Raw genomic sequence first — 27,865 nt, forward strand, 5'->3', positions numbered from 1 at the left:
TCTAATTATGTTACGACTTAATGTGTTGTGCAAATACTCATTTTTTTCAGGCAGATTTTTGATCTCTAAAGCTGACGTCTACTGAAGTAGGTTTTACTCGGGTAGGCACTATTATTTTTATGGTGTTTCTATTCATTATCTTTTCATATTTAAATCATAAATTCATATTTTATTTGTATTTTATTGATAGTTATTTTTAGAAGTATAAAATACACACACCCTAATAGCACTTGCTGCCTATGTATGAGAAAGGTACTGCAACAGGTGCACAGTTCATTATTTATATATTTCTCATTTCTAGACTGCCTTCAAAGAGGGACTCCATTAGAAATTTCATTAGAAACAGTCAGCAGTTTACGCTGTATAAACAACTCACTCCCACTCACATTGCACATGTGCAGGAAAATATTGAGACTGAATATTTTAACGTGAGTCATTAGAAATGCTGAGAAGACAAAATACTATGTCCGTATTAATTTAAGCTCTTTCCCAGAAAACTCCATACACTTAAAAAAAAAAACTGAATAACACTGCATGGTTATTACTAAGGCTGGCCCCACACTGCTCATACCCGCACACACGCTACACTTATACATTGCAATATCCCAGGTTGCCAAGAACTTAATGCGTATGAATGCCAATACAGGCTAAAGAATTGGCAGCTGTGATTTGACATTGTTGCATTTGCTGTCCTCAGCTCTCAATGACTCTGCCAGCCCACAAAAATATGCATACGACTTAAGTAAGACAGTTCACTGATTATTTGTAAAACCACTATATTAAAGAGTAGAAATGTTAACAGCAGTATACAACAGGAAAAGCAATATATGGGAAAAAGTCATGGCATAAATTGCCTAAATTTCAATTGGGCTTTAAATTATAATTTAGGCTCAAATTATAAGATTTTTTTAGCTACTGTCCAGTTAACTAGATGAACATTAAAGTCTTTTGAGAATCTTTCATGCTGACTTTTGTGATATCTTCATCTTGCTAAAGTTAGGGAAGAAATATCCACCAGAGGCAGCTAATCGTGCAGATGCTCCCAAGGCAACAGTTGGACTGCATGGAACACAGAATTTTGAAGAGCTCTGAAGCTCAGCAGTAAAGACTAAGGCATTGTGACCAATGGCACAAGGTTCAAAGTAATGATTGGCATTATATACCGAAAGTGTTTGAGTTCCAGGAGCATCATTAATCATCTCTTCTGAAGCAGCTCTTTCTACATAGCAAAGAGAAGAAAAAGTGGTCAGAAGTTATTTGCTATAGTGCCTGGATCCAACTGTTTTGCCCTGACCAATCTTACTTTAACTAGTTCAGATTTCCACAATGTAAGCATAGGTTCTGCTTTCCCACAGCTTCTCCTTAAATCATTCTAATTTTACTTTTGATTAAACAAATATGAAGTCATATAAAATCAACAAAACACAGTTTTCATCATGAACAGGAAGTGCTAACTGAGAAGAGGAAGCTGCTCTCATGTCCCTAAAGGAAATCTGTCTAGACTGCATGATGATTTCTTATCTGAAACATGATCAATAGAATCTCTGTGTAAATCAATAGTCAATATTTCCCTATTTTTCACCCATAGCTCCCCCATATTTTCCCTTAAATGTTAACCCTTTCAGAATCAGTATGTCCCATACTATTCTGGTTAACCACCAATCCTGGTATCTCAGAATTTAGTTCTTCTAGGATTCAACAGAGACCTTTTATGGTTGAAAAGCTGATGATTTTGTAATCTCTACTGAATCTGATTTTGTAATATCAGCTTAGCTACAAATCCATTTTAAAAGGCTATGACATTTTGGCAACAAATTTACTAACACTATAGTAACAGCAAAGTTAGCATCATTAGAAGACCAATGCATACATATATACCATGCAACAGAGATGTTGATGGAAGAAGCTGGGAATGGGAAGCAGACGATTTATTTACATCTGATTCATTTTGACTCAGTTTTTCTGATTTCTTGGAATGAATGATGGAAACATAAAATTCTTCTAATGTTTGTGACAAAGAATCAGGTATATCTCCAACAGAGGATTCTATCTGCAGTCAAGTGAAAAAAGAAACCTGCTTTAAAACACAGGATATCCATATGATTGACATTGTTACAATTAAAAAAAAACATCTGAAGCATAGGCTTCATGTGGCATAGGTGACGGTCACATAACTTTGGAATGGCAAATATGGCGAAGATCTGAAAAGTCTAACAATACACCTATATTTTGCATATCTTATAACAATCGCTGTAGTCTGTGGAGTATAATTACCTAGTTGGATAATGAAATGTCTGCAACCAAACAAGCTCAGAAAGTACCAAGGCTTCCACAGTTTAACCCTGAGCCATATATATTTTCTTCTTTTGGAACTGCTATAGAACATACATCTGTCCAGCCTAATAAAATATTTTCTCCTAAATAGAAACAGTACAAATCAATTACCTTTATTTCTGCTGTCGAGCTCAGAATTTCATTTGGTGGTTCCAGACTTGGATGATCTGCTGACTCAATGGCACTGGATGCATCTCTGTTCTGCCAGAGGAATTAGATTTATTACAAGGAGAAAATGAACTTCCTCCACCCCTTAAGTCTTGGAATTGCCTGAGATTCAAGCACTATGGTAGCAGCAGTGAGGGTAGTAATCTACTTAGTTAAGTAGGGTTAAACAGAACAGTTATTTGCATTCTTTAGTTAAGAAAATAGAAATCAATTGAAATGTTTTGGTGTTGAGAACTCTTCTGGAAGCTGTGAAATTTACAAAAGCAGTGTAAAAGAGACATTCACAAACTTTTTAGTAGTAAACTTTAATGTAGTATTTTTGTTAAATCGGGGTGGAAAAGCTTATAACTATTTGCAGACCCATTATGTAAAGGGGAAGAAAAAATATCAGTTTTTCTTTTTTTTCCCTCAGCATCCAGCTGGGGTGGATTCTATATGTTTAATGTTAAATTTATTTGATATTTGGGTCATTTTTTTCTCTTTTGTACAATTTTTTTTCTTTTTTGTTGTTGTTAGTGTTGGATGTATGTTTTTCTGTTTTTTATTTTATTCTTGTTGCTAAAATAATATATACCATATTTTTCCGTTTATAACACGCTATTTTTTCCTGCAAATACCCTTTTCAAAAATCAGGTGCGTCTTATACAATTGCAGCGTCTTATACATGGAAAAATAATGGTAACCTGCACAGCCCAGGGCATGCCTGTGTGGGTTGCCATGCTGCCTGGTGCAGGTGTCAAGCCCCTGTGGGCTTGCCACTAATGGGAAGGGTGTGGGGGGAGGGGGCAAGATCGTCGGCTGGCCGAACTTCCGAATTTGCCGGCTCAACTGATCGGTGCAGAAAAACTCACATGCCAGAGCTTCTTATACAAGGATGCATCTTATAGACGGAAAAATACGGTATATTTCCACATACATGCGCACACACCTGGACTGTTTTTTCCTCAAGTGAGGAAGACCAGATGACTGAAAATAAATATGTTTCTTCCAACCACCCCCACCCACATCCTGTCAGAACGGATGAAGTTTTTTGAATGAGAAGCAAAATGTCTTTTTCTTCCTCCTCAAGGAAAAAACAGTCCAGTTGCCTTTTGAAAAAGCACCTTTGAGATAACTATGACCTGGATGACTGAAAATCTTCACAGACATGTACTGTGTCTCTTTTTAATGCTTGTGACCAAAACGGACTTTTGGGATCATAACTTGTTTGTAAGAAGAACATATCTGTAAAGCTTTGTATTCCTTACTGAAGGCAAGAGTAATTAAAACTTTAACTATATAAATGCTTGTCAGTCTGCTTTTGTCACAGGTCACTCCTCAAACACTCTTAAATCTATTAATATACCAAACGTGATGCTCTTGTGAGAAAAGCAAGTTATAACATCATGCATTTTAGGTTTCCCAATTGGCAAAGTGAATTTAGTAAAGAAGCTTTAAAAAAAGGGGATTTTATTCTTTTGAACTTCATTTTTTTTCCAAATAGGAAAATGGTATTAGAGGAGGGTTAAGTTTCTGGAAATTTACATTTTCTTCAATTTAGGGATGAGGTGGAGATAATCTGGGAATGTGGTGACACTTGTTTTGAACAAGATTTCACCCCATTAGACAAATCCAACTGGTAGGCTATGATACTCCTTTGAACACAGTTGCTGTTTGTATCAGAGGTCATCAATGATTAAGATTCCTTTTTAACTACTTTTGACTTTGTTCTCAGCAATACTCCTTCCTGAAGAAGTGAGACCAATTTCTTTTTTTTATTTTTTTTATTAAAGTTTTACAAAAACAAAATTTTACAATATATCCCCAAATCCCTCCCACCCCAAACCCGCCCACTTCCCCCCCCCACTTCCCAGAGCTAAATACAGGATTATAGTTACAATAATCATATTCTAAATAAAAATTATGCATAATATACAATTAATCAAATTCACAATGTGCTTTAACTCCCCTTTAATATAACTACAAACAACGTGCCAATAACAATATCCCACTAAAATCTACTCATAAGCTAAATGGAACTTTTTAGTGCCATATTTGTTCTGAATATAATATTTGTTCTGAGACCAATTTCTCCATAGCGTCCAAATCTTGATTATTTCATGGGATTCAACATGGGGCTATCTTGGAGATAAGCAATGTCTCCTCCACGTCCAGATCAATTTCTGGGAACTTCATAGATATATCTGTGCAGTCTTTTTGACAACACAACAGTAGAAATAGTTTGCCTTTACTTTCTTCTTAGATGATTCTGGCATCCCAATCTAGCCTAATTTAAACCCAATCTAAGTACTCTCCAGGCCTGACCCTTCTAACTCCAGAAACAATCAGATAGGCACTGCTAACTGCTGAAGTGTCCTTAAAAAAAGAGGGAGTTTAATAGCCCACTACCATATCAGCAGATACTATGTGAAAACATTCATGTCTGTGTCCTATCCAATCTGGGAAATAAAGTTTCGACAATGTAGCTAAATATCTGCTTCTTTCCGAGCTTGCATACTTCTCTGCGGACCTTAGCATCTGTTATTTGAACAGAGCTTGTAGGACATTAAGGTTTTTTAGTAGTGGCATTCACGTTATGAAATACAAGTAGGTTGCTTAGTGACTGAAGTTATGGCAGACATCTGTCGCCCCCAAAAGATACTAATGAACCAGATTCAAAGTTCTGACAGCCGGGCATGTCATGTGATCACATTCTGGTCACCCAACAAAGGGCCTGCTTTACAGCTTCCCAGAGTCATGTGACCCAATTCACAACGAATTTTTCCCAGAAACCTGCATTTACTTTGTAGACAATGGGTTTGCTTAACAGACGCAGTGTTTGCTTTATGACCACTGAGTTTAATGACCACTACAAAAAATGTTATAAAATCGGGTTGGTCATGATGACTGGCTTAGCGACTGGCACAATTTATGACAGTAATCCTGGGCTCAATTACAGTTGTAAGTTGGGGAATACATGTACTGTTCCTAAGTACGAACTGAAAGCATTTTAAAGCAGACATTTAAATCATAGCCTTAAGTTTTCCAAAATATTTTGGTATTCTGCTCCATGTGGTATGCTTGCTGGCTTGTAATGATTTTCCAGTCTGTTTTTATTGCCATGCTGTTTCCTTGTTTTTTACCCTTTTTAGTTTCAATCTGTATTTTCACCAATTTAAAGTTTATGCATACAGATAGATTATGGGGTGGTTTTTTTTAAAAAAAATCTATATACTACAAACTTTGAATCTTTGGGAGTGAGAGCAATGCATTTCATTTCAACCTTTGGATTAGTAACACTAAAAACCAGTAACAAAATCTACCTTTTGAATCAAACCTTGGTTGTGTTGGAGCTCATTTTTGTTGCCTTCGTTACCTGAAGTCTGGTCAGAAACTACCATATCAGAATTTAAATTATCAGAAGTATCCTTATTTTTCTTTTCTTCATAACATATTGAAGGCAACCAGTTCTCATCCCAAATTTCTTGGCATAAATACACTGGCTCCAGGTATGGTACATCAGGATCTAAGGATTGGCTTGCTGTATGCTAGAAAATGTTTACAATACTGTCATTTCAATTATATATTTAATTTCAAGTACAGAATTTTACAGAATTTGTTCATTAGGAAATCCTGCACAAAATTCCATTTATTAAAAGTAATCCAATCACTTGTAGCCATTTTGTTCAACTCCTACACTGTACAGGGAGTCCTTGCTTACCGACTGCTTGTTCAGCAATCACTCGAAGTTACAAAGGCACTGAAAAAGGAGATTATGAGCAAACTTTGAAGTTGCAACCATCACAGCACCTCCAGAGTCACGTGATTTGACATTTAGGTGCTTGGCAACCAATACATATTTATACTAGTCACAACATTCCACAATCACAAGATCATCATTTGTGACCTGCACAACTTCCAACAAGCAAAGTTAATGGGGAAGCCAACAGGAAGTTACCAATCATGGTCATGTGACAGCATGCTTAGCAACCATGGGTGATTCACTTAATGGCCACAGCTGGAACTAAGGTCATAAATTGTCATGGTCACAGGAAAGAGTTGCTGATCCCAATTACGGTCAGTAGGTGAGGACTACCTGCATCAACTTTATAATATAGTTTAGTAAGTGTCCAATGATTTAAGACACTAAAACATTTTAGTGCTTTATAGTTTCAAAATAAATATGGATGAAATTTGCTGAATAAATACTCCCACATATTCATGTTTAACTTTTTAATCAGAGACTTTACAATATTTTATTCATGGACTTTTCTATTTACTACCTTTTCAATGTATAAATAGAAAATGCTAAATACTGTAGTTGCAACTATCTTTATTTTAAAGTCTTTTTTATGTATGCTTCATTTCCTAATCCCACCGACATATCTGATTATGTAATTTCACATTCATTGTTTTAAAAGTAAAAACACTGAAAATGTCTCAGTAGATGCATTAACATTTGATTGGCAAAGAAATATTTTAAACATTATGAAGAAATATTTACGTAAGATTATCTCATTCCCTCAGTAGTAATATGAACAATAATACTGAAAGCTCTGGATAGGGAGACTAGTAAAATAATGACACTTCATCCATGCAGTGTCTACTTACCAAGGAAATTATGTGGGTGTAGAATATTGTTAGTACACTAGACAGTTGAAGAAGAAAAAGGGGCATTGGAATATAATATCTGAAGGACAGTGAAGTCCCCAGCTGTGGGGTGGGCTTTCCAATTTGCAAATGAGTGTATAGTTGGTTTGGGCAGCCACAAAACACCCATTTACAAGAAAGTAAACTAGAAGGATACTCCTTCATTACCTCCCTAGGCTATTCACTACCATACTACTTGTTTTTTTCTCTAGGCAAGTGAATGTACATCTAAACAAAACACTGGATTGCGGCAACCCATTATTTTCATTTTTTTTTAAATTCCATTTATATCCCGCCCTTCTCCGAAGACTCAGGGCGGCTTACAAGCTTAGCAGTAAGCCTCTTCTAATGCCTCTTGGTCTGAAGCTGGGTCCAGAATGACTATTGGGAACAGAGGTAACGTTGGAGGCTGGTGCTCTGATTTGCATCATGCAAACACTCATTTTAATTTAAAAATATAAGGACAGCTCATGAAGGAAGTTGGATCGATGCTAAGAGATTGTCAGGCGCTATAGTACACAATGCAGGGCATCAAGAAAAGTTTTTTTTTCTGACTATAGAGCACCAATCTGCCTCAACATAGTATTTTTGGGATTCACCCAACCATGTAACCATAGTTACTAGATGCTAGATTAGAAGAAAAACTAACCCTTCCCCACTTTTCTGTGATTTTTTACAGGAACAGAGTAAAATACGTGAAAAGCACTAATCAGACACTCAGATTTTCCCACCTGTGAAACTGTTTTATTGTTGCAAATCTCTGAATTTGTTGCTGGGAGGTTTACAAGAAAGTCCTGCTGAAGCAATGAAGTGTCTGCTTCTGTGAAATCAGCCAGCTGGTTTGGGTTTGGTTTCATATACAGCGTAACAGGATTTAACTCTTTGAAGCCCTGTTAAAGTAAAAATAAAGAAATACTTAATAACTTCCAGTCTGACCTTAGAAACAAGCTGCAACCCTGGATGGTTAATGCTACGTGGGAAAGACCTTGGGACATTGGGCAGAGAGAGGCTGCAAGGGAATGGTCACTTAAGAAATAGTGTAGCCCACAAGTATAGTAGCTGGGGCAAGCGGCTCAGAAGAGAGACTCTGCTGTTTCTTCCACTGCAGAAGAAATGGGGGAGAGGAGGGCTGCATTTTCAGACTTGCATGGTTCTGTTGACGTGGCTTTACAATAAAGTAGAATTAGCTCATCTGGTTGTGATTTTTACCTGGTTTAACGCACAAGGTTGACAGGATGAAACATTACTTGTTTTCATTTGCTGTTTTCTTACAGCTCAGTTTTATGACTTCAGTACTATTCAGATAATGCTACCTGTACCTGAAGGTAAGAGTTATGACCAGAACACTACTTTGTTAATTAGATATCATGCTAACCCATCGATAGGCTTGCTTACCTATTACTGATTTTTGATTTGTAGTTTGATTAGAAAATGGAGTTGTTTTCAAGGTAATTTTATGGAACCTATTTCTATATACCCAGGTTACTTTTTAAAACTTTTTTTTAAGTAGAGAGATAATTGATCCATGTTCTGCTTTTTTGTATAATTATATTGCTTTAAAAATTATAAGAAACTCCCATTTCCAATATGGATTTCTTTGAAACAATGTCATGATCTTCCTGATTCATTTTTTTTAATTTTCAGTCCAGCTCAAGGCAAGTCTGAGAATTACTTGCCATAATTCAACATTGTAGCCCCACCCTACCCCTTTTACCTTGGAAGGAATGTTCTCCCTACAAATGAGAGCATGGCCCTCTAATTTCAAAACATTATGCAAATAGACGTCATCATCGGAACTGGTATCACAAAGGAAGAGGTAAAGGACATCATTTATATATTCATCTACCAGTCCCACCAGCAATTTCAGCTCACACAGCCTTCGGAATTCCTTTATAGCACTGACAGACCAATCACCCTTTATGCAGAAAAAAGAGAGGATAAAGCAAAATATAAAATAAATGAAAAGTTTAGATTTAGAATCAGAAAAGCACAAGTTCAAGTATTCTCAGAGTCATGGAAGGCTTTGGGAAAATTTGGAGGAAATAATGTTGTGCTGTGTATGTTGCCTTCAACCCCTGGAGAAAAGGAAAATATAAATTTAATAAATAATCATATTTGCTTTGTTTTTCTTGATTTTTTGCCAGTCTGTCTTAAAAATATCAGTTTCAAATTTAACTTCTTCCCTAGTTAATAAATAATCTTTAACTTCTCTTCTCTCCACCTGCTTTTACATTTTCACTGATCTATTCATTCCCTGACTTATTTGATAGTTCCAAGGTTTAAATTCCAATGCTAACATTGCTCTGTAAGTAAGGCAAACCTCTTATTCTTTCCTAATGTTGCAACTTATTTTTTCTTTGAACCTGTTTCAGCAGTTTTGTAAATTATTTAAATCTAAAAAACCCCATACACTAAAATACAAAATAAGCAAAATATTTAAAACAATAAATAACTACAAGAAATTATTCCAGAATCTTACTCAGTATTCTCTGCTCTGTTGTTTCTTCCTTCACTCCTCCCATCACTTAATATCAATCCAATTCTTATCCCTTAATCAAGGCAGCAAGCCCAACTCCATCTAGGTTTAGTCACTTTCTATTTTTGTGCTAGAAGTGGGCAGGAGAAAAAATGTTTGTATGTATGTGAGACGACTAGCTGATATAGACAGATGTGGAATCAATTACTTTTTATTTTCATTTATTTAAAAGAATTATCCTGGCCCTGCCCATTTTGGAATGTGACTTCTCATATGCATACAGATATAAATAGATGTCATTCACTGACAGAACAAGGTAGAAATCTCCCCGGTTAATTTAATTTGGCAAGTGTGAGTTGATACAGTAGGCAAAGAAGGCAGTGCATAGGACTTTTTAATCTATGTGTATCATTTTCTTTCCTTCTGTTTTTCTTGAGAGGCATTCTTAAGTTCAGGGTCATCTTCCTTTTCATTAAATAAAGCACAGACCTCTGGATTCAGGGGAGGAATAGATGAACTTTTCAGGAATAGATGAACTTGCTTCAAGATGCAAGTATGTATTTGCTACTGCCTAAATTCACCTAAACCACTGAAAAAGGTCCCCAGAAAAAGATAAGATACTTTGGTACATAACATAATTCCAAGAGGCATTCAAACTATTTGAAGGATACAGGTATGTTCTCAATCTGATATTAAGTTTGTTACAGCAAATTTCAAGGGCTACAACATAGGTTTCCTTATAAAAGATGATTTTTATTTGGTCTATGGCATTTACAGAGGTCATGCAATCACCACTATACAAATATATAAAAGGAAGCGAGTCTGTGCAGATTTTACATTGAGCCAGCACTGTCCAAGACAGACGTCAGAGTGCTGTTACTTTCCCACCGTAGTGGTACCTGTTCATCTATTCACATTTGTATGCTTTCCAGCTGCTAAGTTGGCAGGAGCTGGAGTGAGGATGGAGTTCACCCCATCACGTGGCATTCAGGTCTCAAACCTGGGCTGACTATATACATATTGTCCCAGTGATTTGGAATTTATTATAATCTTAATTTAATATTTTATCTAATATTGTGTGTATTATATATATATATATATATATATATATATATATATATATATATATATATATATATATATATATATATATATATATATATATATATATATATATATATATATTACACACACAATATTAGATAAAATATTAAATTAAGATTATAATAAATTCCAAATCACTGGGACAATCTTTACTAGCTATAATGGAGAAAATAACATAAATCTTACAGCTTTTGACAATCGTGCATTCTAATATATGATCTGACTAAACTTACTATTAGTTTTGTATCACTTGTGCTTTAACTATTTCCATTTTGAGCTTCTTTTGATTATCTCTTCAGTTATCTCCAGCCAATTCCCCAGATGCGAACCAAACAAATAGGAAATTACATACCTTTTCTGGCTTCACCCAGGCTAAACAGGAAGGGATAACTTGGGCAGGAAGTTTTGCATAGCAATGTCTATTGGAAGAATGACATAATAGACTAATTCAGATTTATCAACAAAATGTAATTTGATGTTGTTCTCCAATCCTTTTATATGCTTTTGATTCATATATCACTTTATGCAGTAAACCATATTTCGCAAACCATGATGCCTTCATGTATACACTGTACTAAGCCAAAACCAAAAAACTTCACTATAGCTTGGTTCAGTGTGTGATTCCACCACTGACTACATATGCACATCACATTACAATATACTCTGTTGAAAGGTTCAGAACACAGTTTAACAGGCTGGCAAAACAATCAAAACTTGTAAAGCCATTTTTTGTTTTCTTCCTTTTAAAAAAACATTTATATTGCCTTGCACCTCTGTGAACTGGTTAGATGCTGGGGAAAGGTAGAAAAACAAACCTCAATTCAGAAAACCACAAACAAAAAATTCCTTTCCATTCATATATCACACTAAGTAAAAGATGTAATTGATGAATAAAGCACGTTTCTGCCTGATGTTCACTACTCTGAAATGAACCACACAATTTGCTTCTGTTTTCAGAGCATGCAAATCCAAAACAAGCCAAGGTTGGAAGGTTGAGAGTCCAATCCTAGGTAGCAACAGATGTTTCTTTCAGGATGCAAAAAGAAAATATCTGCTGAAAACTCCATGTAGGTGTCAGGAAGGGCATCCGGCCAGTAAATGCTCAGCTCCATTCAGATGCCCCAACTTTACCCCAAATTAAGGGATTACGGGGTCATAAAAAATAATGATCAGAAAGTGTAATCAGTGTAAAAGTTGTTGTATATCTGATCTTGGCACAAAAGGGAGAAGGCAATGGTAAGGATCTTAATTTGTCAGTCTGGGCAATGACCGCCAGATTAGTGTCCAAAACTTAATCATCATTAAGTCTAAACTATAGCATGTGATAATGGGGTAATGAAAGACTTAATATAAATCTTTAAAGACAGTTTACTTACTTGAGAAACCTCAGTGAAGATTTCTGAGCTATTGTGATATTTCCAAAGTCTGGGTAAAACACTTCAACTTCTTGGTCATTAAGAAGTCGATGAATGATAACTCGGTACCACCATTTGTCTTGAGAGTTCTTTACACAACAAAGCTGGCCAGGACGGATGAAGGCTTCAGGTATGACATAACGATTAGTTACATATTTACTAGAATAGCATCGTCTGAAAGAGAAGATTCAAATGTATCACCACTGTAGCTTCCTATATATCTGAGGGAAACTGGTAGTACCTTTTCAGTTTAACAAATGTTATTAAAAGCTCTGCAGCCTGAAAAAGTGCTGTCAGACTCCTGTTTTTTTGGCTACCATACACTAATACAATTTTCGTACCACAACCTTATAAAAATGGATCAGTACTGAACTACTCTGGATTGAATTCAATGGGACTTCATATAAACAGAAATTGATCCCTGAGGCATTTTTTGGACTGGCAAAAAATACCCAGTTTTTAAAATCCTATTTTTAACCAATTTCAATTTTTTTAAAAAAATTAAACAGGTCATTTGGGAAAACTTCAGTTAGAAACACCAGAACAAAGACATCCTTCATTTTCATGGGCTACCTCTCTCCTGTCTTGAGAAAAACTGAAATTTCCACTGATAGGAACGCCCTCCCCTTTCCTGAAGAATACATGTACCTTATACTGCTCATTCATCTTCTCTGATGGCTTTAAGGAGTGACTCTGCTGTTCCCACATAGTGGAGCACTTTTTTTTTCCTAGTCACAGAACAAACCCTGAGATGAGCACTAGGAAGCAGTTGGAGTGTCAATCTTTGAACTCCTAACTGGCCATCTTAAGCAACCTCCCCATTATCTCATATCATGATATATTAATAGCAGGCTAAATTATCTAGTACTATTTTAGCAAGTTTTTCTTCAAGCCTGCAAAAATGTTTTCTATCTAATCTTCTTTGCTATTTTTTAATGGCAATGGTTATAAGCAAGTTGTGGAAACTTGGAATTATTGACAGATTATGACAATGTTTAAGTTCTTACCCACAATTTTTCAAACAAATATGACAAGTATGAAATGTTGAAAGTACACACTTTGAAATGTGCATTGATAAACCATCTTGAGAGCAGTTGCACTGCAAGTGGTTGAGAGTTATGGATTACAGGCATCTATACACAAAGTAAATTCTCCCTCTCCCTTTAATTTTAGTAAAGTTTGTGCAGATGTCTCTAGAGCTCTCAAAAACTGGCCAAATATATCTTCACCTCATCTCAATCATGATATTTTCTAGCTCATCAGAAGTTTCTCCATTGTAGATCCGGATATAGAATTGTGAAGGAGACACAATGTCCTCCACAAATAATCCAACAAAAGCATTGTTGTCAAGCTTAGGGAGATTATAAAGGGTTTCATCTTGAACAGCATCTGGTGGTACTTCTTCTTCCATTATTTCTTGTATAATGTTATCTTTCTCTATGCCTAGGTGCTGCAAATGCAAGGAAAGAAAGAATCACTTTCACATAAAATGCAGGACTAATGATCATGGCTGAAAAACCAATGCAAAGAAACAGAAAAACTATTCTTTCAAGATTTTCATTGTGATGTTTCAGCTCTTTATATTTGAATTTTGTGTATGACCACTCTTCATTATACTACAATACACATATACACAGACATTTGAACTGGAAACCTTATTTGGCCAACTACGATTAGACACACAAGGAATTTGTCTCCAGTGCAATAGGGTGTTGCCTGCCTTATTCTGTAACTTGGATATCATTTGCAAAAAGGTATCCCTACAGTCTCTCCAGTGCCGGAGAAGACTCCTGCGAGTCCCTTGGACTGCAAGGCGATCAAACCGGTACGTCCTAGAGTAGATCAACCCTGACTGCTGTTTAGAAGGCCAGATCCTGAAGTTGAAACTCAAATACTTTGGCCACCTAATGAGAAGGAAGGACTCACTGGAGAAGAGCCTAATGCTGGGAAAGATTGAGGGCAATAGAAGAAGGGGACGACAGAGAATGAGGTGGCTGGATGGAGTTACTGAAGCAGTAGGCGTGAGCTTAAATGGACTCCAGAAGATGGTAGAGGACAGGAAGGCCTGGAGGAACATTGTCCATGGGGTCGTGATGGGTCGGACATGAGTTCGCAACTAACAACAACAGTCTCTCCATCACCCACATCATACAGTATCTTCCACCTTCATTTTATATATCATTTAATAAATGAAAAGGACTGCACAAAATAGCATGAACAAATTTAAAAATCTGCATTAAATCAGTGGAAGAATACATATCTTGAAAAGTATGAGAATCTTAATATTTAAGAACTCTTCACACCAACATTACCCTAACATTTTTTTCAAGGAAACAATAGAATTAATTATTGCTTACACATGGGTGCTAGTCAATTTCAAGTACTCTTAAATGAAACTTTTTTTCCACTTTTCATTCAAGGTTTAGGCTCAATTTTGGCCATTTCCTAAAATAATTTTTGCCAGGAAAATAATGTGGGGACTCGGTCTCATTGATTTGTTCTCTCTTCTCTGGAATACATTGGTATACTTTGGAGAATCCATCAGAGAAGTTGGGCTCTCAGAATTTTTCATTGATTCCACCGTTTTTAAACTGTAAATTCAAGAAAGGATGCTGGGACAAGTGGGACATTGCTGTTCAATTTTTCCAAGAGATATGTTTTTGGGATCTTAGAAGTATTGAACTGATTTGGAGTTAAATTATAATTAGTCTAACATCCAATTCTATTCCTTTTTATCTAATTTCATTACTGAGTAAACTAAATTAGTACATGGAAATAGTAATGGAATTTATGAGATCAAAAAGGCTACTCAACATGGATAAGGTTAAGGACCTTGTAACAGTTGGTTGTCCATATTATTAAAGTTCTGTTTTCTAGATAAAATGTGTTCTCCCTGAAGGATCAGATTCACACTCAGATAATGTTCATGGTCCATTTTTGTCCCTTAGAAAACAAGTAGCCTCTGTAAACTATACTGTAGTGCCGGTATTTTTCCCAGCTAAAAACACCTAAACTATGACATACACACACAAAGATCTCAGGACAGATTACAGCCTGTCTTCAGCTAATCATGTCTTAATGGTTTCTCATTTGGACTACACATGGCCTTTGGAAGTGCATTAGTAATGTCATATTATTAAAAATATGATTGAGACTACTAAATAGAATTGAAAAATATAAATATGCAATAGCTCCCATTCCACTTTGGAGCCAATTTAACATACTTCCTTTTCTTCGTTCTGGGGCTTCATCTCTAGTACAGAGTACTGAAAGAGTACCTCTCTGTACAAGTGAATACTAGACCTTGAGTTTTTCTTTAGAGGCCCCACTGAGTGGCACTAGGTACAGCAACTGGTATTTTAAGTAGAGGTGCTCACATAGTAAATACTTCCCAGAAATGTATCTGGTCACACACCCCTTCCCCAGATCATTGTCACTTTGAAGTCAGGCAAAGCCATTGTTGTTTTCTTGGCCTTTTCAGCTCTTGGATTTTATTTCTGTTATTGCTCTGTGCAACTTTGGTTTTATTACGCTTATTTAAAGTTAAATGCTCTTTTACTATGTAAATATATATTATTATAATGTCGTCATACCGGCGTTACCATCTTTGTTACTACATTGAACTTAGTCTCCAGAATCTTAGAATCCTCAGACGGGAAATCCCAAGTGGGCAGTTTGTGCTCTTCAGAAGCCTCCTGGTGTACTAATAAACTAGACTGAGAAATCTTAACATTTGTCTGTTCATCTGTAGGAACAATATAGATTTATATCAGAACACGCAGAAACTTTCATTCAAAAATAAGCAAAGTTTTTGTACTTAGGAATGCTGTGATTCTGTATGTTATAAATCATACATTTAAAAACACTTATTAATCTGGCTATTTTAATTTTAGAGAAAAAAATTCAGTGGGAGATATACTGTACTCCAAATGCCTGCAGTGGTTTTCTGGTGAAACTCATGCCCACCTGACTGCTCTTTGCCTTTGGAAATGCAAAACAGAAAAATATTTTCAGAAGCACAGAGCAATCTTTGTAGTGTTCTGACTTTTACCCACCCCCAAAAAAGCTGCTAGGTAAGCACAGTGGTTCAAACTCCCAAATAATATTACCTCTTCCATGTTAAGTCATACCTGGGGAAATGTTATTTAGTTTTTTAATTATTTGTGCAACTCTATGTGGCTCATAACAACAATAAACAAACCTGAACTATGAAAACCGTAAAGCATAAAACTGTAACATTATTTGCATTGAGCTACTACAGGGGAACTTCATGGATTACTGCCTTGTCGTGGCGAAGGGGCTTGCGTAATTCAATGAAGCTATGAGCTATGCCGTGCAGGGCCACCCAAGACGGAAAGGTCATAGCAGAGAGTTCTGACAAAACGTGATCCACTGGAGAAGGAAATGGCAAACCACTCCAGTATCTTTGCCAGGAAAACCCTATGGACAGTACCAAAAGGCAAAACGATATGACGCTGGAAGATGAGACCCTCAGGTTGGAAGGCGTCCAATATGCAACTGGGGAAGAGCAGAGGGCTAGTACTAGTAGCGCCAGAAAGAATGAAGCGACTGGGCCAAAGCCGAAAGGACGCTCAGCTGTGGATGTGTCTGGTGGTGAAAGGAAAGTCTGATGCTGTAAAGATTTTTTCTCCATAGGAACCTGGAATGTAAGATCCATGAATCAAGGAAAGCTGGACGTGGTCAAACAAGAGATGACAAGACTAAACATCGACATCTTAGGTATCAGCGAACTAAAATGGACAGGAATGGGTCAATTTAATTCAGATGACCATCAGGTATACTACTGCAGGCAAGAATCCCTCAGAAGAAATGGAGTAGCCTTCATAATCAATAAAAGAGTAGGAAAAGCAATACTGGGATACAATCCTCAAAATGACAGAATGATCTGAGTTCGAATCCAAGGGAAACCATTCAATATCACAGTAGTCCAAGTCTATGCCCCAACCACCGGTGCTGAAGAGGATGAAATTGACCGGTTCTATGAAGCCCTACAGCACCTTATAGAACTAACACCCAAAAATGATGTCCTTATCATCATGGGGGATTGGAATGCTAAAGTAGGAAGCCAAAAGATAACCGGAATAACAGGCAAGTTTGGCCTTGGAGTACAAAATGAAGCAGGGCACAGGCTGATAGAATTTTGTCAAGAGAATACGATGGTCATAGCAAACACTCTTTTCCAACAACCCAAGAGACGGCTCTACACATAGACATCACCAGACGGTCAACACAGAAATCAGATTGACTATATGCTCTGCAGCCAAAGATGGAGAAGCTCTATACAGTCAGTAAAAACAAGACCAGGAGCTGACTGTGGCTCAGACCATGAGCTTCTCCTTGCAAAGTTTAGGCTTAAACTGAAGAAAGTAGGGAAAGGTGCTAGGCCAGTCAGGTATGAATTAAATCATATCCCTGTTCAATATACAGTAGAGGTGACAAACAGATTTAAGGAATTAGATCTGATAGACAGAGTGCCTGAAGAACTATGGACAGAGGTTTGCAACATTGTACAACAGGTAGCAACCAAAACCATCCCAAAGAAAAAGAAATGCAAGAAAGCAAAATGGCTGTCTGAGGAAGCTTTGCAAATAGCTGAGGAAAGGAGGGAAGCGAAAGGCAAGGGAGAAAAAGAAAGATACGCCCAATTAAATGCAAAATTCCAAAGAATAGCTAGAAGAGATAAGAATGCCTTCTTAAATGAACAATGCAAAGAAATAGAAGAAAACAATAGAATAGGGAGGACCAGAGATCTTTTCAAGAAAATTGGAGAGATGAAAGGAACGTTTCATGCAAAAATGGGCATGATAAAGGACCAAAATGGCAGGGACCTAACAGAGGCAGAAGAGATTAAGAAGAGGTGGCAAAATTACGATGCAGTAAAAGTGCTACACTCAATTTGCCAGCAAATTTGGAAAACTCAACAGTGGCCACAGGATTGGAAAAGATCAGTTTACATTCCAATTCCAAAGAAAGGCAGTGCCAAAGAATGTTCAAACTACCGCACCATTGCGCTCATTTCTCATGCTAGTAAAGTTATGCTTAAAATTCTACAAGCTAGACTCCAGCAGTATGTGGATCGAGAACTACCAGAAGTACAGGCAGGATTTCGAAGAGGCAGAGGAACTAGAGATCACATTGCTAACATACGCTGGATCATGGAGAAAGCTAGAGAGTTCCAGAAAAACATCTACTTCTGCTTCATTGACTATGCTAAAGCCTTTGATTGTGTGGATCATAACAAACTGTGGCAAGTCCTTAAAGAGATGGGCATACCAGACCATCTTATTTGTCTCTTGAGAAACCTATATGCGGGCCAAGAAGCAACAGTGAGAACTGGACACGGAACCACTAATTGGTTCAAAATTGGGAAAGGAGTCTGGCAAGGCTGTATACTGTCGCCTTGCCTATTTAACTTATATGCAGAGCACATCATGAGAAAGGCAGGGCTAGATGAATCAAAAGTTCGAATTAAGATTGCAGGAAGAAACATCAACAACCTAAGATATGTAGATGATACCACTCTAATGGCAGAAAGTAAAGAGGAACTAAAGAGCTCTTGTTGCGAGTGAAGAAGGAGAGTGCAAAACTTGGGTTGAAACTAAACATTAAGAAAACCAAGATCATGGCATCCGGCCCTCTCAATTCCTGGCAAATAGATGGGGAAGAAATGGAGGTAGTGACAGATTTTATTTTCCTGGGCTCCAAGATCACTGCAGATGGGGACTGTAGCCAAGAAATTAAAAGACGCTTGCTCCTTGGGAGGAAAGCCATGGCAAATCTAGACAGCACACTAAAAAGCAGAGACATCACCCTGTCAACAAAAGTGCTTATAGTCAAGGCTATGGTCTTCCCAGTTGCAATGTATGGCAGTGAAAGCTGGACCATAAGAAAGGGTGAGCGCCAAAGAATTGAAGCTTTTGAACTATGGTGCTGGAGAAGACTCCTGCGAGTTCCTTGGACTGCAAGGCGATCCAACCGGACAGTCCTAGAGGAAATCAACCCCGACTGCTCTTTAGAAGGCCAGATCCTGAAGCTAAAACTCAAATACTTTGGCCACCTAATGAGAAGGAAGGACTCACTGGAGAAGAGCCTAATGCTGGGAAAGATTGAGGGCAATAGAAGAAGGGGACGACAGAGAATGAGGTGGCTGGATGGAGTCACTGAAGCAGTAGGCGTGAGCTTAAATGGACTCCAGAAGATGGTAGAGGACAGGAAGGCCTGGAGGAACATTGTCCATAGGGTCACAATGGGTCGGACACGAGTTCGCAACTAACAACAAACTACAGCTTTAAAAGTCGAGTTTCATAACCAACCTTTATGATACCTAACTTGTCTGATATTAGTGAAAGACAGAAATACAAGCTATAACTAGAACTGATTCATGTTTCACCTCTATTCAGTATCTTGAAGTAGACTAGGCAACTAGCGCAAAAACATGTAAGTGTACAAATAAACCTCATGTGAAGTGTCATCACATAGCATTTATTAGGCTCCCTAAAATCTACCATGCTTTATCTTCTGCAGGGAGAATAGAGGTTTATTTTTTTTAAATTCATATTTGCATCTTATGCAAAATGTCCTTTGCAGAACATCAAATAATGTTGATTATCCCAAACAGGGCAAGCATTTTAGACAAAAACAAAAACTTCAGTGATCTATATTGTATAATTAAAACAGTGTAATTTATTATAACTATTGTATACTATTCTAGGGGAAGTTTGACATATCTAGTGTCTTCACCATGTTCTCTTGAATCTCACAGTCAAGATATACAGGTATGGGTGCCAACCGATTGAAAAAAATTAAGTGGACAGAAATTTCAAATAAAATGAATGGCAATTTGATATCCCATTCAAACATTATCTTCTCATATTCTCAGCATTCTGGCCAATCAAAGATACTTTCAGTTATGTTTACCACTATCTAGAAGTCCTCATCCCTGTTTGTTTCTGTCAAATTAACAGTGAATTTCTGAAGTTGTTTAGGTAGATTATTTAAAAGAAGCCATATCTTTATCACATTCAATCCATTTGGTCACACCCCCTCCAAGACTCTCCTTGAATATTAAATAAAGGTCACAAAGCCTCCATAATAAATGTCACAAGACACCCCCGCTGTCACTTTTAAAACCCTTCATGACTTGGGAGCAGGTTAACGGTATCTTGCTGGTCACATCTACCTGACCCACTAGAGCAGGGAGGCAAGGAATGTTGCAGGTCCCATACCTTAAAGAGATATATCTGGCAGGACCTGGAAGAAGGACCTTCTCTGTGCTGGCTCCTTCCCCCCGGAGCATCATCACTCTGGAAATTAGACTGACCCCTCACTCTGACACTCTTTCGGAAGATCCCGAAGATGTGGTTCTGCCAGCGGGCCTGGGGAACCCAAAATGGGACAAAGCCCATTAAATGGCTGGCATGAATGTGTGTTGTCACGGGGATATGGGGGGGGGTGGTTGTCTTATTATTTTAATTTTTTATTATTTTTATTTCTTTTATATTGTATTTTTAATTTCCTGTAAGCCACCCTGAGTTGCCATGAGCAAGTAGGTGGCAATATAAATTTCCCAAATAAATAAATATACTTTACTACTTGTAATAATAATGGAGAGGTCATGTTGCAACTTCCCATTGCAAACACATACACAACATATTGTGTGCCAAGAACACAAGAACAGAACAGTTATTAACCCAATTTTCTGGAAGCAATTTAAACGGCATACAGAAACCATAATTTAATACAGGTTCTTTAGTCATTGGAAAAAGTGCATCTACACTATGAGGATGTCAATATGCATTTTTATAAATTACATTGCAACAAAATTTAAATACTTAATTAGAAACCTGTATGACTAAATTAAGAGGCCCATTTTTCTAGAAGATTTGTGACCCTAGGACTTCCACTCACCATCTGGTAGGCTTTGTGAATCAATGTCAAAGATGAGCCAATCATTTTCTCCTTCTCTGCACTCAATACGGAGAACATCATTAAGGGCACCAATAAGTTCCATCAAATTTAAGAAACCCAGTTTTCTTACAGCCAATTTTTCATGAAAATACTCCTAGATAAAGAAAAAAAATCTTAGAAATCAAAATAGAAATCCATGGCAAGAATGATTAAATAAGAAATTAGTTAACTTAGCTAACATTATGAAATGAATTTGCCAGGATCTAAAATGACATCTGAATAGCAAGCCTATTTTGCTATTACTATTGCTCTATCATTTCCAAATAAAAATTCACAACAATGAGGAAGAAGTATGTGAAACCAAGAATTAAGACCCTCAATGTCTCTGCACCTGGCATTATCTGCATGGGCACTGTCAGGCAATGTTATGTATTGACTATTTTTTATACTAAAAATCCATGCAGTGGTTAAATATTGCGCTACTTTAGTCCAGAGTATACACTGTCCTACTTGTTCCAAAAGTTGCCATATAGAATGAGAAAAAGAGAAGGCTTGCAGGCACAAAAGGCAGTAAACACAAGTAAAACTGAATAAACAAACAACCACTACCTCAAATTCTCCAGGTAACTTGGAAGCACGGAGGCCATTTGGGTACTGGGCTACAATCTTAAAAACAAATCATAGAGTGATTGTTAAGCTTATTTACAACTTTGGCCCAAACAGTAAAAAAACGTTGTATCTAAGCAAGTTTGCTACTGTGGGGAAAAGTAGAGGATGGGAGCATTATGTATGCTGCTTTGAGTTATACAAATAAAAGTAGGATATAAATAATGATGATGATTTACTTGGAACAGCTTACAGCCTGTGAGGATACTTTTAAACCCATCAAACAACAACATTTCTCTAACCCAGGTGCTTGGGACTCAATAGATGGCTTAAAAATGCCAAATCCAGTCTAAATATCTGGTTAACTGTGCAACAAATCATAACAATACTGGTATGGATTGTGGCATAAATCGGCCGTGGTAGTCTCAGTGATTATTGGCACACTGGGTGCCATACCAAAAAATCTTAGAAAATTTACACATTGACAAAATTTCTATCTGTCAATTACAAAAGGCCACACTGCTTAGATCCACACATATACTACCCTGATATATTGCAACATCCTAGGTTCTTGGGAAGAACTTGATGCATATGAAGGCCAATACCAGTTAAGGAACTAGCAGCTGTGATTTATACATTGTTGTGTATAAAATATTGATTATATTGATATGTGTCTAAATATTTACAAAATGTTTCAATACCAATACTCTTTATTCCTAAACAAAACTTCCATACTTTGACCATAGCAATATGACATTTGTCTACTCTGATTTTGCTAGTATCATTTTTATTACTTTGAAGTACAAATAAGAAAAGAAACCCAGCTGGTTTTGCACTAATCTGGGTATTCTTTGAATTCTAATTAGATGTGGAGGGTAAATGCAAACCAAATTATAGTTTGCTTTAAGAATAAAGGAAGGAGAGGGAAATCTCAGCTTCCTGGTAGTACAAATAACATTGTGAATCCTGGTGCACTTTCACCAGTCTTAAAAATTAGGTAGGGCATTCCTGTAGAAATTCCCAGGACTATAATGCAGAACTCATAGGATTTCTATGGAAAAGACACATGAGATCCAAACAGCAAATGTGACGGTGAAGCTGCACCAAAACTTGCTTAAAAAACCTAAACAAAATAAAAGCATTTATGAAATATATATCCAAAAAGGTATCTGTTACAAGTTATATGTTAAAAGGACTATTTACTGATGATAAGAAAATTTCAATTTTGTTAAAAAAAATACACCAGAGAATTACATATAAGAAAAGAAAAATATAAAAATATTATAAAACATTTAAAAAATTAAACAATGTTGGATTTTGTTAAACAAAGATTTGAGGAAATTCACATTATGAGATTTGTAAACAAAAATTACATATAAGAAAAGAAAAATATAAAAATATTATAAAACATTTAAAAAATTAAACAATGTTGGATTTTGTTAAACAAAGATTTGAGGAAATTCACATTATGAGATTTGTAAACAAATATTGTTTGCATCCTAACTGATACTATTGTGTCTAGAAATTCAATATTCTTTCAATGATAGATAAAAGCAAAGGCAGAAAAATATGTGTGGGTTTCTTTCCCCACCCAGGTAATTTTTAGTTTTGGTATGTCCACAAAAGTTTAAGCAAAAGCTGGTGGGCCACAATGTTAAATTTTCCCCACTAAGTTTGAAGCATTTCCCTTTATCACTGAATGGATCCTACTATGTTCTTTGGGTTGCTATCCTCAAAATACAAAAATACAGCCAAACAGAACAGAGTACTTACAATTTTAATTTTTTCTTTAAATTCTGAGCTGATTATTCCTCCAGGTCCTTTTTGGGCAAGGGCAATCTTAATTTCTTTCTTGAGGTTTGAGGGGGGAAAATGAATTATCCAGCGTGAAAGGAAGTACAAGTACATATAAAAAAAACTTTTTTTTGCAAAATTCTACATCTCAAGTATTTTATGAAAACATTAATGGAAAATTTGCATTGACCATTTACAATAAAACAAGAGTTTACAACCAAAGAAAATGCTGGAATTGGATTAAAAATCTAAGAGACCTGTTCTAAAATAAAGATTCAGAAATGTGTTAAATTTGGGTACTTTCCTTATATAACTAATACAAAGCTAACAGAAATAAATTTAAATACTTATGTAAATCAGTACACTAGTTAATTAGTAATTAATAGCATTTGTTGGTTGAGGGGGGACAGGAAACTCCAACTTTTGCATTGCAGTGATAAGCAGGGAGAAAGGAACTTTCTTTTCAAGCATTTTAGTAGTTCTTTTTTAAAACTCTTTCCATTTTTTAATGAGGTAAGAATATTGAGAAGCTGATATTTCTATTAAACAAATGTAGATTGGTTAGATGTATGCGTAGATTAGGCTGAAGTTTGAAGAGCCAGTTGCGGCCCTATCTAGACCGGGATGCCCTGTGCACAGTCACTCACGCGCTCGTGACCTCTCGTCTGGACTACTGCAACGCTCTCTACATGGGGCTTCCCTTGAAGACCACTCGGAAGCTCCAGCTGGTACAGAATGCAGCCGCGAGAGTTGTCTTGGGAGTTTCCCGGTACTCTCATGTTACACCTTTGCTCCGCGAGCTGCATTGGCTACCAGTTGTCTTCCGGGTGAGGTTCAAGGTTTTGGTAATGGTTTTCAAGGCCCTACATGGCATGGGTCCGGAGTACCTCGGGGATCACCTGCTGCCGGCGTCAACTTCCCTCCGCCCTGTGCGTTCCCACAGAGAGGGCCTCCTCAGGGTGCCACCGGTCAGAGAATGTCGGCTGGTGGCCCCCAGGGGGAGGGCCTTCTCTGTGGGCGCCCCGGCTTTATGGAATCAGCTGCCGGTTGAGCTCCGGATGGCACCTGACCTTCGCTCCTTCCGATGCGGCCTGAAGACCTACCTATTTGAGCAAGCCGGCCTGGCCTGATGGGGGATGTGCTGGGGTTTTTATTGGGGATTTTTATTACTCTATTGTTTTTAGCTCGGGCTCTTATTTAATTCTTTTTTTAATCTTTGTATTCTGTATTTTTATGTGCCCTGTTCACCGCCCTGAGTCCTTCGGGAGAAGGGCGGTATACAAATATAATAAATGAAATGAAATGAAATGAAATGAAATGAAGTGTGATTGATATATGTAAGGTAATTTTACTCCAACGCCCATTTATTTTAATAATCTCTTTCTCAAAAAATTATTTTAATACTTTACACAATAGTTGGATATATATTTCTCTATTTCTTTTTGTAAATGGCCCGAATAAATTTATCATACAAAAAGGGGAACATTTTTGTAATAAAGCAGAAATAAATGTTGAAAGCTAAACTAGTAACTGCTCCTACCTTTTAATCCAGGAATAATTAGAAAACAGACCTATTCTCTGAATATTGTGTGGAACCCCACAACTTTTGTTGATTGCTTAGGAATATAGGATTTAAACTCCTTACACTGTACAAAGATGTTTAAAGATAGATAATCCAATGTTCACAAGGATTATCACGTTACCTTATGTTAATCATTTAATCTTCACAGATTAAATGTACTTAACTACAACTTCCAGAACCCCATGGATGAAGGCGAATGATGCTAAAGGTATAATTCAGCATCAGAAACAGCAACACAGTTTTTCTGCTAGTGATACCAATTTGAAGTGTTAACTTTTTTTGTCAATGGCTGTATATCTTCAAAGATAACATACTGGCAGGACTTAAGCCAGTAGTACATGCAGCAAGGCCCCAAATATCTGGAAATACCAAGACCATTTAAAATATTTTTTCCCCTAATGACAGGGATTGGAGTTTAGAGGATGGAGTTCTTCATTGAATCCATTGCTCAGCCAAAGCAATGTTTTCACAATTTTTAAACAGTCAATTCAAATAAAACCTAAGAGATACTGATAGATAGGAATTATAAATCAAGAATGGGACTTGTCATTTGGATAGCTGCATTGAAAAGTTATATGTGGGTATGCGTAGAATATGGTTTTGGCTAAGTGTAATAGTTAAAATTGACTTCACAGTGAGTTTCTGATGACTTGCTGTATAAAATTAAAAGGCATTCCGTGTCAGAGAATTTCTATGATCTAAATGTATCCTTCATTTCAGTCATCTCTAGGTTATAGTACTTTTACATCTTACTTGTCTCATCCTGTCCTCAGTTCTCACTTTTGGACTTTCAACTAGTTTCATCTGTGTTTGCAAATCATTAGATTTCTGGTCTGTGGCTGACTGCAGAACATCCATAGGCAAGACTGGAGAAGGCATCTCTGCCACAGGTTTTGATACAGCAGTAGGCAAAGTTTGCTCTGTTTCACATGACTGGACTGCCATTTTGCCTTAAGAAAGCCAGCATAAAAATAATTACACACAACTCCATTTTCTATTCCAAGCCAGTCAATATTAAAGTTCTAAGCAGCAAAATTTCAATCTTTCACCAAAAGAGCAGTTGGGAGAATGTACATGTATGTCTGCATCAACATACAGTATGTAACCTGTAACGATATGCATAAATCTAACCAACCAACCTTCCAACAAAGACTATTGTAATAAATATACCTTTCTTTGACCTAACCTCACTAAGTTAATCTTCTTACTGGGAATCCAGCCAGCTGCTGTAAGCTTCAACCTAAAGAAGCACTCAGCAATTCTACTATTACTATTTCTCCTCTAGGTACAGCCAAGAGTGCTTGGTTATCAATTCAAAGAAAGTAAATGCTCTCAGAAGGGAAAACACAACTTCAATCACTACAGTATACATTTTCCAGCAATTCTCAAAATCTTTGTAATCAAAGTGTGATAAATATATTCCAGTTGAATATAAACATTTAAATTTCAGTTGAATATAAATAAATACTGTCTTACACTCTGACAATATTTCTGGTTGCTTTGTAAGAGGATGTTCTTTTAATGTCATCAAAGAGCCTGCTCTTGTTTGCACAATTTGGATAATATCTGAAGCTGCATTCAACACCTCAAACATTGAGAAGAATCCATAACGCATGAATTCAAATGTGCGTCCAAAGCGTTGGGCAAAGGCTTTGTCAAAATCTGAGAGCAAAACTGGGGAAAAACTCAGCACTTCCTTCAGCTCACTTTTTATAACAGGAGGCAGAGTAGGAGGACCTCCTCCATGCCGAGGCAAGCTTAGAGAATGTTGGGGGCGCAAAGTCACTTGAGAGCAAGAGGTGGAAGGCAGAGAGAAATTCAGCTTATTTTTGGAATGTTGTGGCTTATATCTGCTCTTTTGTCTGGCAATCAAGCTTGCAATCCTTTTGGTAGATTCATCAGCAATAGCTAAAAGACAGAAGAAATAGTGTGTATTATCATAGTGCTAGTTCCCAGAGTTTGCTTTCTGCAGGCAAAGGTATTTTTCTAATTGTTACTGGCCACAACCTCCCAGTCTAGCATTACTGAACATTTTAAAACAAACACTCCCACAGCTTTCTACTTTGTTTCATTTGCAATTTTCTCTCCCACCTTTTTGGGCTTTTGACCTTTACAATTCATGTTTCAAATTCTGTGCTGCTCTGAAAGCCCTTATTAGTTGAAGATAAAATCATGATTTTAAAAAGTATAAAGGAAAATATGAACTATTTCCAATCTATTAGGCACATAGCATAGTTTGGCAATAACCCTGCTATTTGCTAAGCATAATGACCAAGATTTGCAAGATATCACAACTCTAAAACACTGTACATATTTAAAAATATGTAAGGGACTGCAAACAAATTATCATATTGCAAGTTTGTCAATAGAATTGGGAAGACCAAGGAAAACAGATAAAATGAAATCCAACTATCGTTGTGAAAACTTTTCTAATTAACTAAAACTTTATTTATAAGCATGAATGTTTTATGCGTCAGAGTTATAAAGCCAATTCCTTAGCCAAGTTAAATCTCTTGTTTCAATACTTACACCTTCCATATATTTTTCAAACATCACTTCCCCATGCCCTGCTCTTACCAGATTAAAATCAAACCCACCTTTGAGAACTACAGTGCCGTCTCCTTTTGGACATATGTTAACAGTATCAGGCATGTCCTTCACTAATTCCATAACAGAATGGTAACCCAACATACGCAGTGGAAGCAGTTTTCCCATCATAGACTTGTATTCTTGTTCTAATTGGCAAGGGGTAAGACCTTCCTTGCTAGGTGTCAACAGTGACCTCACTTCTTTCTTCAGTGAGTTCATTCGCTGTTCTTGATCTGTCAT

At 36.8% G+C, this 27,865-nt stretch overlaps 1 protein-coding gene across 1 annotated transcript; it reads right to left on the reverse strand.

Annotated features, from left to right (window-relative positions):
* Positions 1 to 275: 275 nt before the first annotated feature.
* Positions 276 to 27,865, reverse strand: TDRD5 (tudor domain containing 5; the record flags this gene model as incomplete). Its single annotated transcript, XM_083357378.1, has 16 exons — positions 276 to 1,219; positions 1,879 to 2,050; positions 2,446 to 2,535; positions 5,805 to 6,029; positions 7,863 to 8,021; positions 8,846 to 9,046; positions 11,064 to 11,130; positions 12,088 to 12,300; positions 13,356 to 13,576; positions 15,720 to 15,871; positions 21,055 to 21,208; positions 21,664 to 21,720; positions 23,434 to 23,511; positions 25,790 to 25,986; positions 26,513 to 26,944; positions 27,634 to 27,865. The coding sequence occupies 16 exons, from the start codon at positions 27,863 to 27,865 to the stop codon at positions 960 to 962; spliced, it is 2,910 nt and encodes a 969-aa protein (XP_083213504.1). The 3' UTR covers positions 276 to 959.

This window comes from Vipera ursinii (assembly GCF_947247035.1).
Source record: "Vipera ursinii genome assembly, chromosome: 3".
Classification (NCBI taxonomy): domain Eukaryota; kingdom Metazoa; phylum Chordata; class Lepidosauria; order Squamata; family Viperidae; genus Vipera; species Vipera ursinii.